The following is a 15,957-nucleotide window of genomic DNA, read 5'->3' on the forward strand; positions in this document are numbered from 1 at the left end:
GTAATGAACTGGAACTCTGTTTCCACTTCCACCACCCTTGTGGACACAGTCAGTTACTTCAAAAGAAAATTGGATGGGCACTTGAATGAAAGAAACCTGCAGGGCTACGGGGATTGAGCAGGGGAGTGGGACTGACTGGATTGCTCCGAGAACTGACATGGATTTAATGAGCTGAATGGGCATCTCCTGTGCTATAAATGACTCTAACTTTATTAAAATGCAAGTGAGAAAGTCAATTCGCCTATGGTTGTATGCTGTGAGCCCAACCAGAGCATCTAACTGTTTCTGAAATGATTCTGGAGTTTTTGTCTCCACATTGCTACTGAGGTCATTTTAATGTGTTTATCATTTTTAGCATGAGGAATTTCCTGACATCTGTTTTAAGTTAAACAATTTGATCCTTGGGCCTGTGGGCATTTGACCTATGAATTTAAGGCAGTTTTACAGACTTGGTTTTCTAACCTGGTTCATATCTCATACCTCTGAAGTCCCCCTGTTAGTCACCTTTTGAGACTTGAAAAGCCTGAATTTCTTCAAGACTTTGCTCAACTACGTTTTCTGATTCTGGGGACTCGAGGAAAAATCCACAGTGGAGAAACAAATGGCTGTAGGGTGACGAGCAAAAGGACACAGATAAATTGAGTAAGCAAAATATGAGGCAGTACACGCTGGATTAGAATTGTAAACAGGGAGGCACTAGGGGAATAGATAAGCAAAGAGATTTGGGGCCCATGTAAATGTTTTACAAATTAATTTGCAGGTACAAAACCTGATCAAAGTCCAACAGATGCAGTTTTCTGTGCTTAGTTTAGCATCTTAGAGATAACATTAGGCAGTGCACACTGCCAGTATAGTTTGGAATCACAAAGTTAGTTATCTATATGATGATTTAAATGTGCAAAATTGCTAGAATATTGAACTTATACGTGACTTCAGAACCCTTTGCAATGTGTCAGCCAACCCATCAAAATACATTAGGAACACTAGCTGATTTTGGATTTAATATGGACACAAATACTGGCCTTGGAGAAAGTCCAGCAACAATTCACTCTGATGCTACATAGGATGAAGACATTTGCTGTAATGAAAGATTGGAAAAACCTGGTTTATGTTACCTGAAGATGGTGTAGTTAAGGGATAATCTGATTGAGGTGGTTATAAGAATGAAGGGAATGGGCAATAAAAATAGAAACTAATTCTTCCTTTTGGCACAGGAATCATGGAGAGACAATATAGAATAAAGGGGACAACTCTAAAGGAGGAGCACAGGGACCTGGGTGTATATGTGCATAAATCATTGAAGGTGTCAGGACAGGTTGAGAGAACAGTTAATAAAGCATACAGTATCCTGGGCTCTATTAAGAGAGGCATAGAGTACAAGAGCAAGGTGCTTATGTCGAATTTGTATAATTCGCTAGCTTGGCTTCAGCTGGAGTATTGTGTCCAGTTCTGGGTGCTGCACTGTCGGAATGAAGTTGTGGCATTAGAGATGGTGCAGAAAAGATTCACGAGAATGGTTCCAGGAATAAGGAACTTCGGTTATGAAGATAGATTGGAGAAATTATGACTGTTTTCCTTAGAGAAAAGAAGGCTGAGAGGAGATTTGATAGAGATGCTCAAAATCATGAGGGGTCTGGACAAAGTAAATAGGGAGAAACTCATGAAAGGATCGAGAACGAGCAGGCACAGATTTAAAATAATTAGTAAAAGAAGCAAAAGCACTATATAAATGCAAACCTTTTTAAAAGTTTTTATTCATTTACAGGACGTGGGCATCGCTGGCTGAGCCAGCATTTATTGCCCATCCCTAATTGCCCATGAGAAGGTGGTGGTGAGATGCCGCCTTGAAACCCTGCAGTCCACGTGGTGTAGGTGCACCCACAGTGCTGATGGGGAGGGAGTTCCAGGATTTTGACCCAGGGAAGGAACGGCAATATATTTCCAAGTCAGGATGGTGTGTGGCTTGGAGGGGAACTTCCAGGCGATGGTGTTCCCATGTATCTGCTGCCCTTGTCCTTCTAGATGGTAGTGGTCATGGGTTTGGAAGGTGCTGCCCAAGGAGTTTGGGTGAGTTCCTGCAGTGCATCTTGTAGATGGTACACACTGCTGCTACTGTGTGCCGGTGGTGGAGGGGAGTGAATGTCCGTGGAAGGGGTGCCAATCAAGTGGGCTGCTTTGTCCTGGATGGTGTCAAGCTCCTTGAGCGTTATTGGAGCTGCACTCATCCAGGCAAGTGGAGAGTATTCCATCACACTCCTGACTTGTGCCTTGTAGATGGTGGACAGGTTTTAGGGAGTCAGGAGGTGAGTTACTTGTCGCAAGATTCCTAGCCACTGACCTGCTCTTGTAGCCACAGTATTTATATGGCTAGTCCAGTTCAGTTTCTGGTCAGTGGTAACCTCCAGGATGTTGATAGTGGGGGATTCAGTGATGGTAATGCCATTGAATATCAAGGGGCGATGGTTAAATTCTCTCTTGTTGGAGATGGTCATTGTCTGGCACTTGTGTGGTGTGAATGTTACTTGCCACTTGTCAGCCCAAGCCTGGATATTGTCCAGGTCTTGCTGCATTTGGACATGGACTGCTTCAGTGTCTGAGGGGTTGCGAATGTTGCTGAACATTGTGCAATCATCAGTGAACATCCCCACATCTGACCTTATGATGGAAGGAAGATCATTGCTGAAGCAGCCTGAAGATGGTTGGGCTTAGGACATTACACTAAAGAACTCCTGCAGTGATGTCCTGGAACTGAGATGATTGACCTCCAATGGCCACAACCATCGTCCTTTGTGCTTGGCATGACTCCTAGCCAGTGGAGAGTTTTCCCCCTTATTCCCATTGACTCCAGTTTTGTTAGGGCTCCTTGTTGCCGCACTTGATCAAATGCTGCCTTGATGTCAAGGACAGTCACTCTCACCTCATCTCGGGAGTTCAGCTCTTTTGTCCATGTTTAAACCAAGGCAGTAATGAGGTCAGGAGCTGAGTGACCCTGGCGGAACCCAAATTGAGTGTCAGTTAGCAGGCTATTGCTAAGCAAGTGCCACTTGATAGTACTGTTGATGACCCCTTCCATCACTTCACTGATGATCGAGAGTAGGCTGATGGGGTGGTAATTGGCCGGATTGGATTTGTCCTGCTTTTTGTGTGCAGGACATGCTTGGGCTATTTCTCACATTGCCTGGTCGATGCCAGTGTTGCAGCTGTACTGGAACAGCTTGGTTAGGGGCATGGCAAGTCCTGGAACACAAGGCTTCAGTACTATTGCCGGAATATTGTCAGGGCCCATAACTTTTTCAGTATCCAGTGCCTTCAGCCATTTCTTGATATAATGTGGAATTAATCGAATTGGCTGAAGACTGGCATCTGTGATGCTGGGGACCTCTGGAGGAGGCCAAATTGAATCATCTACTCGGCACTTCTGGCTGAAGAATGTTGTAAATGCTTCAGCCTAATCTTCTGCACTGATCTTATGTGCTGTGCTCCTCCATCATTGAGGATGGGGATATTTGTGGAGCCTCCACCTCCAGTGAGTTTAATTGTCCACCACCATTCATGACTGGATGTGGTGGGACTGCAAAGCTTAGATCTGATCTGTTGGCTGTGGAATCGCTTAGCTCTGTCTATCACTTGCTGCTTTGGCACACAAGTAGTCCTGTGTTGTAGCTTCACCAGGTTAACACCTCATTTTTAAGTATGCCTGTTGCTGCTCCTGGCATGCCCTCCTGCACTCTTCATTGAACCAGGGCTGATTCCTTGGCTTGGTGGTAATGGTAGAGTGGGGGATATGCCGGGCCATGAGTTTACAGATTGTGATCAAGTACAATTCTGCTGCTGCTGATGGCCCACAGTGCCTCATGGTTGCCCATTCTTGAGTTGCTAGATCTGTTCGAAATCTATCCCATTTAGCATGGTAGTAGTGCTGCACAACGCGATGGAGGGTGTCCTTAATGTGAAGACAGGACTTTGTCTCCACAATGACTGTGCAGTGGTCACTCCCACTGATACTATCATGGACAAATGTGTCTGCTGCAGGCAGGTTGGTGAGGATGAGGTCAAGCATGTTTTTCCCTCTTGTTGATTCCTTCACCACCTGCCGCAGACCCAGCCTAGGAGCTATGTCACTTAGGGCTCGGCCAGCTCGGTCTGTGGTGGTGCTACCAAGCTACTCTTGGTGATGGATATTGAAATCTCCCACCCAGATTCTGTGCCGTTGCCACCCTCAGTGCTTCCTCCAAGTGACGTTCAACATGGAGGAGCACTTGATTCATCAGCTGAGTTGGGGGAAGGCAGTACGTGGTAATCAGCAGAACGTTTCTTTGCCCATGTTTGCTCTGATGCCATGAGACTTCTAGGGTTCGGAGTCAATGTTGAGGACTCCCAGGGCAACTCCCTCCCGACTGTATACCACTGTGCTGCCCTCTCTGCTGGGTCTGTCCTGCTGGTGGGTGATGGTGGTGTCTTGGACGTGATCTGTAAGGTCTGATTCTGAGAGTATGGCTATGTCAGGCTGTTTCTTGACATAGACTGAGAGACAACTCTCTTAATTTTGGCACAATCCCCCAGATGTTAGTAAGGAGGACTTTGCAGGGTCAACAGGACATTGTCGTTTTCAGTGCTGGGTGGTCTGTCCATTTTCATTCCTTTTTATTGGCTTTTTAGCGGTTTGGTACAGTTAAGTGGCTTGCTAGGCCATGTCAGGCAGCATTTAAGAGTCAACCACATTACTGCGGAGCTGGAGTCACACCTAGACCAGACCAGGTGAGGTGTCCTTCCCTAATGTGCATTAGTTGGGTTTTTACGACAATGGTTTCATGGTCATCATTAGACTTTTTTAATTTCAGATTTTTATTGAATTCCAATTCCACCATCTGCCATGGTGAGACACGAACCCGGGTCCCCAGAGCATTACCCTGGGTTTCTGGATTACTAGTCCATTGACAATACCACTAAACTGAATACCATTAAACTTAACTTGGAGTCCAGTGATTTTTCCAAGCTCCATCAGCTATGGATTAAGCTAGCGAAAGCATGTGGGGAGATTGATGGAATTAAGATCAGAGATGCTGATGACAGGCAAAATAATTTCCCTTTTCCTCTTGCAGCATTCACCTTCTCTGTAATTGTGTCTGCCTTCAATGTGCTCTGGGAGTGTAATATATAACGTGCACCTCATTGTCATTGTACACCAGTTCCCATTGTAGCTTATTACTTGGGTATCCTAGGAAAATGTCAGTTCAAGAAATACCCTGGGAAACCTCCAACTTCAGTGGATGGATGGAAGCAAAAATGAAGTGGGCTGTGTAATGGATAGCTGATCTGTTGCCCTTTTTTTTTTGCTTATTGTATCTTGAACATGTACTTAGATTTTTTTTTAACAAGGTAGGCCCAAAGATGGGAGAACCACAACATGCAGAAATAGCAAGGCAATGAATCATAATATTGTGTTGACTGTTTACAGATGGGGATGAACTCTTCTTCAGACGACAACTCCTTTAATTAGTGTATTCATTTCACAGAAGCAGTACTCAATTATTAGCACTGACAGAAATATTTTTGTTTACTAATCTATATTATGAAAATTAGAGCTAACTTTAACTCTCTTCTTTTTCCTGCTACCTCAGGGGCAAGCAAAGGCATATCCTTGTAGTAGTGAACATCTTCCATATCCCATTGCAAGTAAAGAAGGTATTATTGCTGAACCACTGAAAGAATATGATACAAACTTATCAGCAATAGCTGTGACTGTGGAGAATGAAAATACAATAGCCTTTTTAGGCAATGTAAAAGGAGAAATTCACAAGGTAAGACTTTGGGTAGAAACTTCCCTTCTATTTTATAGGAAAGCACATGAGTGGAATCTGCCCTGAAAATTTTAATTAATTAATTAATTAGCTGGGAAAAGATATTTTCGCTTTTCCATTACTTGGGAAAGAAATGAAAGCAGGATATTTGCTATCATTCAAATAGTATCAGTATATTTATCCCTGGCTCCAGTTTTTTTCAGTTTTTAAATCTAGATTCTGGACCTGATTTTTTTTGTGACCAGTTTTATTTTTCCCTGTTCTGTATCAATATTATAGGTGCATTTTGTATTGTATTTACTCTTTAATCCTCTTTCATTAAAGATAATCTAACAATTTCTGATAATTTTGTAGTAGGGAGTCGGAATAAACATTAGAATATAACTTGGGGAAAATGTCAACACGCATGCATATGTCTTGATTAGTTTCTGAATTCCTTCTTGAATAAAAGAAAATATTACTTGGCTAGATGTGGCACATCTACTGGATATGCGTCAATAATTTAAATTTAAACAGCAAAGGTCATCACTTTTAAAACCACATCCTCTAAAATGGAACTCTGTGGTGGTAAGCATCATGCAGTAAGTATTCATAAACTCCAAGGAAATTTTTTTTCAAATCGGAAAAGTGCTAGGACTTGCAATATTGCATGACCACAGCCTCTTCATTCTCTTCCCCTTCCCTGGATAAGTCCTGAAAAACCTGAGTGAGGTGATTGAGGATGCTGCCAAGATACAAGAGTAACAAAAGGGATCAGTCAGGAAGCAATGGTTAGCGGACAGCAAGCTTGGGTTTAAAAGCTTGTAGTTTATAGAAGGAAAAGAATACTAAGATAAATCTAAAATATTGTAGTTAATCTTGGTTTTACTGTCAGTGCCACACACAAGCCAGCACAGGAACATCCAGGTTAGGAAAGTTGATCTTTGGTATAGGAGGGAACAATTCCGATTACTGTGGCATTGGAACCATGTGCTGGTAAATTAAGTACACATGAGACATAAAATATCCTTGGAGAATTTGAGTGATTGACTGGCATCTGATGAACAAGGATATGGAGACATCTATCTGATGCACATATCACATCTAGGTTGTGTAAGAAGTTTCAAGCTAAACAGCAAAAGGAACTGCTTATCAGCCACCAAATTCCAGGAGAAGCCCTCTGACAAAATAAGGTGAGATCTGTTTAAAATGATTGGAAGAAGCTATCTCGTATGTTCTATTACTCTGACTTTTTTGAAAGGCAAACTTGAAGTAGAAAATAATGGAAAGTAGTCATAAAGCAGAAGATGACTCCTTGAATTAGTGTGTTGATTTGACAAAACCATTACTCACAATTGTTAGGGTTGCCAGAAATCCTTGTTTACTAATGTGTTGATTTACGAAAATTAGTACTGACTTTTGTTTTGCATGTTGTTGAATTCCAAGTGACGTTATATGAGAAATAAGACCCCTCATTAAGGGAATTTTAATGTTTTGACTTCATTGGTTCATCATGTCACTAACTCAACAGGGTATTCACATTCAAAATGGCTAAAATTGTGTGCCGAGAAAAGGCAGAGAGTTTGATACAGATCCTCCACTTAGTCCTTGCAAATAATAAAACGTACCAAACAAGATACTGGACAGCTCACCAGCTCAAATACTATTTGACAGATAAAGCAAAACACCCCTCCCTATAGCAGCCAACCTTTGAGACTGAGAATAGTAAATGTCTGCCTTAAAAAAACAAGCTAAACCTCGCAAGGTAAAACATGTCCAGCTCTACATTGAAGACATCAAAGAACTTGAACTTAGTGAAGGACAAGCTGATGACCAACAGGATAATGAAAATGGACACCATATGGTAATAGCAACTGGATTTTGGATGTAAGAACTGACAATGAAAAGATCTACTGGAAAAAACAGACACCAGTGGAAAATCCAGCCTTACTTCATGGAGTGAAATACAAGTGGCGTTAGTAGTTAAGTAATCCACAGTGTACCTATCACCACGTACCATCACAACAGAAGGAAAGACCCAGGTTTACTTCTAACAATTCGCTGATCTAGTCCTGCAAATAGAATTTCTGATGAAAAGGGCTCCATTAACACTGCATAATAAATCTGTTGTTCTTACCAGCTGTGGTAGAATGACTGTCTTTTTGAGTAACTTAATTTATATTGGTCATAATGGAATGATTGGCCTTCATAGTTACTGGATTATTATTTAAAGATTAATTATTTTCAGGAGGTATATGTAGCGGTATTGGTGAGACTTTATATCCATGTTTAAAAACTGGGAGTTCATTCTGAACTAGAAGTGTTTTGATTAGGAGTTGCATGTGGTTGTTTGAAAATAGATGAACATTTAACAACTGTTAAGCTCTGAACAGCTAATTGTTGATGCTGCATGTCGAGGGTAATAGCAATCAGAATGTCTGTTTTAGCCCTTGCATTGTAAGAGCAGGTGAGGTGTGCTCACAGAGACAAAGGATGAAAATAATATTGGTGGTTGAAGTGAGATGGTTTTAGATACAGAGATGGGACAGAGTGAGAGAGACAACTGAGTCTTCCGAAATCCCTGAATTGAATCTGGAGGGTGCGGGGGTGATGAATCTGAGAACCCAAACATCAACTACTCAGCTGGGGTGACTTGAGGGGAAGCTAGATGGCTCAAGTCATAAGAGCACAGAGGTACATCCTGTTAAAGTTTTCAAGATACTCAAGTTGGTAATGGACAAAACACCCAAGAGTTCAAAGTGCAGTATGTTAAGTACGTCAGTTGGTATGAGTGCCAAGCTACCTGTGATATATGTTAGGCCAGATTTTTCAAGATGATCAGTAATTTGAATGTTATTGTAAGTTTCTATAAATTAAAACAAGATAGTTTGAATGGTAAGGATAGCGGGATTGGGTGAACATTGTGACATTTTATCAGATACTAACATTCCTGTATCAATAGAAGATATATTTTTAGTCACGAAGCAACACAGAGCAACCAGCCCAAATATCGAGGCGTTTCCTTTTTTGTGCTAATTATATGGGTGTGACATTGCCATGCACTTGTTTCTTATAAACAGTTATAAATGTTCACTATCCAATAGGTATTCCTGAACACACCAGCTAATGATCGCATAGCAGCTAATGATTATCAGACTGTATACATGACCCCGAATAGCAAGGTGAACAGTGATCTTGTTTTTGAGGCAAAAAGAGATCACCTGTATGTCATGACTGATAAAAAGGTAATGTTATTTTATTTTCTAATATTTTCATTTGATTGAGAGGCATTTTTGTTCCAAAAACAAAAATTTGTCTGTATAGTGTATCATGACATTGATTTACTTCAACTGTTGCAGTAAAACCAGGCTCACTAGAAAATAACAGTTTCTTTTGATACGTGACCAGTCAGCTACCCAAGGCAGAGAGCAAGTCATTCAATTCAAATACAAGCATCTTGTGAGCTTTGTTTGAATATATTTGATAGCTTTTTTGAGTTGGATGCACATTTTCAGTTTGAGACACATCTATTTGAATTTGATCTATCCTGGTAATTTTTTTTATAACAGTATTTCATTGCTTATATTGTAAAATTGTTTAGTCAGTATGAAGCCATCAGCAAGAGAGATAGTTAGGCCCATGATACTCTATGGGCTGCCAGCAAAAAAAAAGGAACCCCACATATGATAAATATTTAAATACAATCCCTAAAGTTCCCAGTTGGTTACTCCATATATTCTAATCGATCTGGGCCATCAACATCATATGAGGTAGATGAAATCTCATGCACCTCCTAGCAGTTGATTTAAGAATGGTATTGCCACAACATGTAATTTACTGTTCTCTCGGCACCAGTTGCATGTTGCACAGTGTACCTTGCATTCAGCAGATAAAATCAGGAATTAAGTGAAATCTATCTATGTTGACTTTGCAACTGTGTAAATATCACAATTTTTTCCAAAGTTGCCAACTCATAGGTGGGATACAAATTGTTGCAAAACGAAATGAGATTTCAGATTTCTTGTTGCAATCATTTCATTATGCAGTAAATGGTAATTCTGTTTACCAACTTCAAAACGTGCAGAATTTCATTTTTTTGTTGTTGTTGAAAACTTGTATTTTAGATCACTCGTCTGCCAGTACAAGAATGCATGAACTACAAAAGTTGTGAGTCTTGTATTGCATCTGGAGATCCTTATTGTGGTTGGTGTGTAACAGAGGGAATGTAAGTTTTGCATTTTGGGAGTTTTGATTAATGCTTTCAGGATAATGTTGGGAGTGTTAAATCTATAGAAATGACTCCCAATGAAATGATGTAAGCAGTTAGCCTTGATTTAGTCAAATGCAGATCAGATTTCTTCTGGAAGTATGAAACTGCTGCTCATGTGGAGGTTAAATACCCGCACAAAATGATCTATTTCACTGTAATTTCTAGGTAGTAATTTCTGGTTCTGGTATATGAACGCTGCCTGAAATACCAGACCACATCTCCCTGTTCACAGTGCACACTTTCATTAAAGCAAATTATATTCCAACTGAAAGGTGCAAGAAAAGTCTAATGAGCAGCATACGTCCCAAGATTTGTCCCATTAACTCGCTGTTTTCAGCTACTAAATGACCAGCTACCAATTTCAGCATTTCCTATTTTTATTTCTTTTCTTATAACTACCAATCATGTTCTCAAGTGTGTATTTTTTTGTTTTACCCTCTATTGCTCCTTTGTGGTATTCTGGCTAATGTAGGGTCCACGTCTGAAATATGAACTCAGCTGCTGCATCCACAGACTATTGCTTGACCTGCGCTGTGTTTCCAAGATTTTTTGTTTGTTTTCCAGCATCTGCAATTTTTTGCTTAATGTATGCATATTTATCCGGTTCTCTTTTTGAAGGATGTCACAGCATCAGCTACTCTTACCAAGAGTCTGTTCCACTTATCCATAAAAATCTAGAATGTTCTTTTCCAACTTCAGTCTTGACTGACACTTGTTAATTTTAAGTTTGTATCCCTAAGTTCTTTACGCAATAAAAATCAAGCAGCCTGCTTACATTCTGCTTCTTAATGTTTCAGAGATTAGGTTTTTCCGAATTTTCCTTTTTTGCAACAAAAACTAGATGAGCTTGAGTGAGTTTCTTCTGGTATAGAACTAAGAGTCCTGGAGTCATCCTCATTGCTCCTCTTTGAAACAATGGACAACCAGTGAGCTTCTCTTGCGTATTCAGAAGTAGTATTTTGTAAAGGGCATCAAGCTATTTCCTTCCTTAAATTTTGAGGCTGAGGGAGAAAGACAGATTTAGCCAATTGGAGAAGATTACCTATGTATTTGCATTTCTGGTTTTAAAAATGGGTTCAATATCAATTTCCTTTTAGGACTCCAATGATACTCTTGCATATGATTCAAAACTAATTTACTAGAATTAAGTACTTCAGAACTTGCTGTCAGTATAGACTTTCTTTGAATTAGATTTTCACAGCTTCCTCTGATCTCCAGTAGTATATGTTTGCATTGAAAGAAATTAATAACCTGTGTATCTGAAAGAAAATGTTAAATCCTGAAATTATGTACAGTTGTTTAACATGAACACCAGATTTCTTTCTTTAAATGGAGAAAGGCCTGCAATACCAGGGCTGAAAAGATGAAAAAAGGGATAAATCAGGAATAGTAATTAAATATTAAACTTGAATATTAAAAACCTGCAGATGTAAGTGAAAAGAAAGATGAAGGGGGCTAAGTGCCATAATTTTAATGCCCTGGGAACAAATAAGTTAGAGCAAGTCTTGATTTCAACATGGTGGTTTATAGGGATGATGAAAAACTTATAGGGCAGCACAGAAATACAGTTTGCATTTCCAGATAAGTAATAGGCCAGTACCCTCATTCATACTGACGTCTATAATCTGTCTGATCAGTTGCTCCAGGAAGTTGAATTGTGTAAAAGCTGACGAAAAAGATCATTGGTTGTGGAGTCTGGATAAACAATGTCCGGCAGTTATTAGTGCTGTTCCTCAGAACATGAGTCGAAATGAACAAGGCAAGGTATGCTTCATTACATGTAGTTTGCAGTTTCTAAAGTTAGATTAATGTTTCATTGGTTCAATGATTCTGTCTCCATGTGTAATACTATGTGGGTATAAAATTCTCTACATAGTTGGTCCAAACTTTATATTTCTTAAATTAATGCCAAAAATGACCAATAAGAGGATGTCTGGTAACTGCGCTCATTCTTCCTGATAATTATGCGCCAATCATCCTAATAAGTGGCTACCAACATCTAAGGTACAATTAGATTTATTCAGACCATTTTGTTGGACTGAAGCCTCAGAATTGCTGATTAAGTGAAATTTTGATGAAGTACATGTAATAATTTCTTAGAAGTTTGTGATTTTTAAATATAATTTTCAATAGTACTGTAAAATTAATACCATCTAAAAATTTTAAGTAAAGTTTAAGACATTCTTGAATTGATTGTTTTGAGCTTTATGTATTGTTGCATGTCTTTGATACAGAATTATTTTGCATAGTTTATATTTTTGTTTTCATGTATTTAGGTGCAACTGAACATAGACCCATTTCCTGCTTTAACGGACCAAGACCATATAGAATGTTTTTTTAATAATATCAAAAGTAATGATCCAAAACTCTCATCAGGATCTGTTACTTGTTTGTCTCCACTTGTCCATGAAATAGGTGCTACGCCTCCAGGTCAAGGTGAGTTCTCCTATGAAAGGATATACTTGTTTGAAGGAGTTTCTCAATAAAAATTATTCATGGAACATCGGAATTATGAATTCAGATGTAATAATTATAGGATTAAGTTTTAATTTTTAAGTTGTCTTTCCTCATTACACTTACCTTTTCATAATGTCACCTTATATACAAAAAAAAGGTCTTTGTTCATTGTCTCATGCAGCAGTGTTTAAAATATAAGTAGCTTTGTTTATTAGCAAATAACTTCTATACATAATATGCATGAAACATTGCTAGACTAATGACTATTGGGGGCAGAATGCTAGACAAAAATTTGAGTGCCACTATACTGAAACAGACTGATTGCTGGGTTGTATCACTAAACCCTTTAAAACATACTGTGTGAGAGAACCCTCATACATTTGTGAACTATTATTGCTTATATTTGGTCACAGAAGAAGGATTTACATTTTGGTGGTTTGATATAAATAGAAGTGATCAATTCGGTTTTGATAAAACCGTAACAACATTGACCCAACAAATATTTGTATCATGATAGCAGAATACACTGAAAACATAATGTTGACATGGCATTCTTTTTTATTCATAGTGTGATTTTTGTAAGGACAATTGTAATTAAGGTACAAACAAATGCACCTGAAAGAGAAAAATAGATTAATATTTTGTTTGGAGCTCTCCATCAAGTTGTTGACCTGTATTTTTTCTAATCAACCTACCGTCCATTTCCAGCATTTTCTATTTTAATTCAGCTTTCCAGTATTTGCATTTTTTCCTTTTCATCTTGATTATTTGAATTGATTATGGGAAGCTTCTGATCTTAATTGTGTTTTTAGATGAGTATTTGATGAGTTTTGAGGTGCCTGCATAAGAAATTGGCAATTTTCAGAGAAACATTCATGGTTTTATCTTGAGGTGAACAATACAGTTCAAAATATAATGGATTTATGCTTCTCCCCGGTTTAAAATGCAAGACACCAAATTGTTTTCCTTTGTAACATATAATAGTGTTCCTTTTTTTAAAATGCTAAGCTCACCCTTAAATTAGCATTGAAAAGATACCAATGTGGGTTTTCTTCTGTATAGTTTATGTTGATGTTGAGGTGAAACTGAACATTATCAGTGGAGGAAGACCAATACTTTTCACAAGGACCAACTACTCATTTTATGATTGTAATGCAACCATGACACTGTTACCAAATGTTCCGTAAGTATTTTTTCTTCCAATAAGTAATTGACAAAACTAGTTAGGACACAAACTTTATATATACATATATTTTATATAGAACTTCTTAAAGTGTGCCTTCAACTTATAATAGACCCAAGATGTAAATTAGCTAAAAAAAAGTAAGTGCAAGTATTTTATGATATTAGAAATCAAGAAGGTATCCCATGTGCAAGTACTTTCAACGCTCAGTACTTTTATGCATTTAGTAACCAAATGATTGCATTGTAGCTGTAGGACCATGCAAACAAAAGAGCAACTAAGCACTGTCCTAAACTGGAGAAAGACCACACAAGCTTACATGAAAACATGAGAGCAGGAGTGGGCCATTCAACCTCTTGAGCTTATTCTGTCATTCTTATTTCTTACCTAGTAGCAAAAGCTTTTTTACATTAAAGAACAAGAGGAGTCTAGGATGTAGGAGTGTAGCTAGTGCAGCAATCGGAAAAGGAATGGACAGTGGCAACACCCAAATACTTGAGAAAATGAGAGGCTTGCAGGTGAAAGGTAGCACGTGTAGAGGCATTGAATTGCTAGGTAAAGTTCTTAGCCCATAACCTCAGTGGGGCTTACTTGGCAATGATGGTAGTGACTCAATGTTAGAAAGAGGAAGTGGCTGAAAGTCATAGAGGCACTGGTCAGGGATGGAGTGCAAAACTATAGCACAATACACATATATATTCTTGTGAACCTTGAAACCAAGGAGTCAGCAAGGAATAAATGAGTTCATGTGTTGTCAGGAGCAGGCTAGGTAGCACATGCTGCCCAAAGGCCAAAAGATAGGTGATGCTCCATGTTATCACTGGTTGCCCTGAGGTAAGGATTTTTTTAAAAAATTAGTTCACGAGATGTGGGTATCACTGAAAGGCCAGGATTATTCCCCATTTCTTATTGCCCTTGAGAAGATGATGGTAAGTCATCTTTGTGTATACCATACAAACAAAATGGCTTGCTAGGCCATTTCAGGAGGCAGTCATCCACTGCTGTGGATCTGGAGTGACATGTAGGCCAGACTGGGTAAGGATGACAGATTTCCTTCTCTGAAGGGCTATAGTGAACCAGCTTAGTGTTTATGACAATCCAATAGTTACATGGTCATTTCCTGAATGCTGTACTTGCGCAACACCTGTTGCATCTATAATTTTTTGCATTTCTGATGAAAGGCCATCAGCCTGAAGCATTAACTGTTTCTCACTACACTGATGCTGCCTGACCACAGTATTTCCAGCATTTTCTATTTTTACTTTGAACATCCAGCATCCATAGTATTTTGTTTTTGTGTATGTGTTTCTTCTTTAATTTTGGGCTCAAAAGCTTCAGATTAAGAAGCAACTATGCTAACCGCAGACACAATAGCTGTTGTGATTTAATAATTTGATCTATATATGTACATGCATTTACTATTTAGGTGTGATTCATGTGTAAGGAGCAAGTGGACTTGTCACTGGGATATTTCAGAACACAGGTGCAAAGATGGTAGCGGGAAAGAAGATCAATCAAATATTGTTCAAAGTAAAATGGTAAGGTTTTTATTTATTGTCTTAATTGGTGTGAAGCCAGATAAAACAATTAACATCAAACATCATTGCAAAGGCTGTAATGCTGAAGTACAGTGAAATTAATTGCTGAACTTGGATATATAGTGAAAATATTCAAAATCCCAGTTGAAGTACCATGAAGCAGAATTGAGTAGTCCTGATGTAACAAAATTAACCTGTATGAACAGTGAATGACCAGGGTTAACTTTTTATTGTTTTAGCTCATAAGGAACTGGTAATTTGATGGTATTGAAATTCTAAGCTTGAATAGATCGGAATCTTATTTTTATGTTAGGTTTGTGACCTGAAATGGTCCATATATTTAACTAAAGGACTCTATTGAGACTGAGATTACTGTGATTTGAAATGGCAATAGAAATATTCATTAAATTCAGTACTTCCTAATGAACAAGTTCCTGATGTAGATAAAGTTCTATGGCAAAAAAAATTAATTGTTGATTAGAAAAGGTTTGGGAATGTCTGGCATGTGGGAAACTTCATGCAAACTAAGTACTTTATATTTTAATATATTATAGAGATATATCTGCATGCACTTCCTATTAACTTTTTCCATTCTAAGTTTGTGTGTTCACATTTATAATAAAAACTGCCTTTGTATTAGACACATTGTAATTACAGCCTCCGCCCAGCAGAAGTGCAGTTGCGCCTCCACTGGCTTGGGTGGTGGTTATAATTACGGAATGGGAAGTT

At 38.7% G+C, this 15,957-nt stretch overlaps 1 protein-coding gene across 3 annotated transcripts in view; it reads left to right on the forward strand.

The window, feature by feature from the left end:
• Nucleotides 1-15,957, forward strand: part of LOC144687296 (plexin-B2-like) — a 234,654-nt gene that overhangs the window by 161,156 nt on the left and 57,541 nt on the right. For all 3 annotated transcript variants that reach the window (XM_078553182.1, XM_078553183.1, XM_078553185.1), the window contains 7 exons: nucleotides 5,622-5,801; nucleotides 8,885-9,025; nucleotides 9,905-10,005; nucleotides 11,688-11,814; nucleotides 12,327-12,486; nucleotides 13,570-13,690; nucleotides 15,117-15,228. In XM_078553182.1, coding sequence (XP_078409308.1) covers nucleotides 5,622-5,801; nucleotides 8,885-9,025; nucleotides 9,905-10,005; nucleotides 11,688-11,814; nucleotides 12,327-12,486; nucleotides 13,570-13,690; nucleotides 15,117-15,228 — 942 coding nt within the window. The remainder of the gene's footprint in view (nucleotides 1-5,621; nucleotides 5,802-8,884; nucleotides 9,026-9,904; nucleotides 10,006-11,687; nucleotides 11,815-12,326; nucleotides 12,487-13,569; nucleotides 13,691-15,116; nucleotides 15,229-15,957) is intronic.

The sequence above is a fragment of the Cetorhinus maximus genome, chromosome 12 (assembly GCF_964194155.1).
Source record: "Cetorhinus maximus chromosome 12, sCetMax3.hap1.1, whole genome shotgun sequence".
Taxonomy (NCBI): Eukaryota; Metazoa; Chordata; class Chondrichthyes; order Lamniformes; family Cetorhinidae; genus Cetorhinus; species Cetorhinus maximus.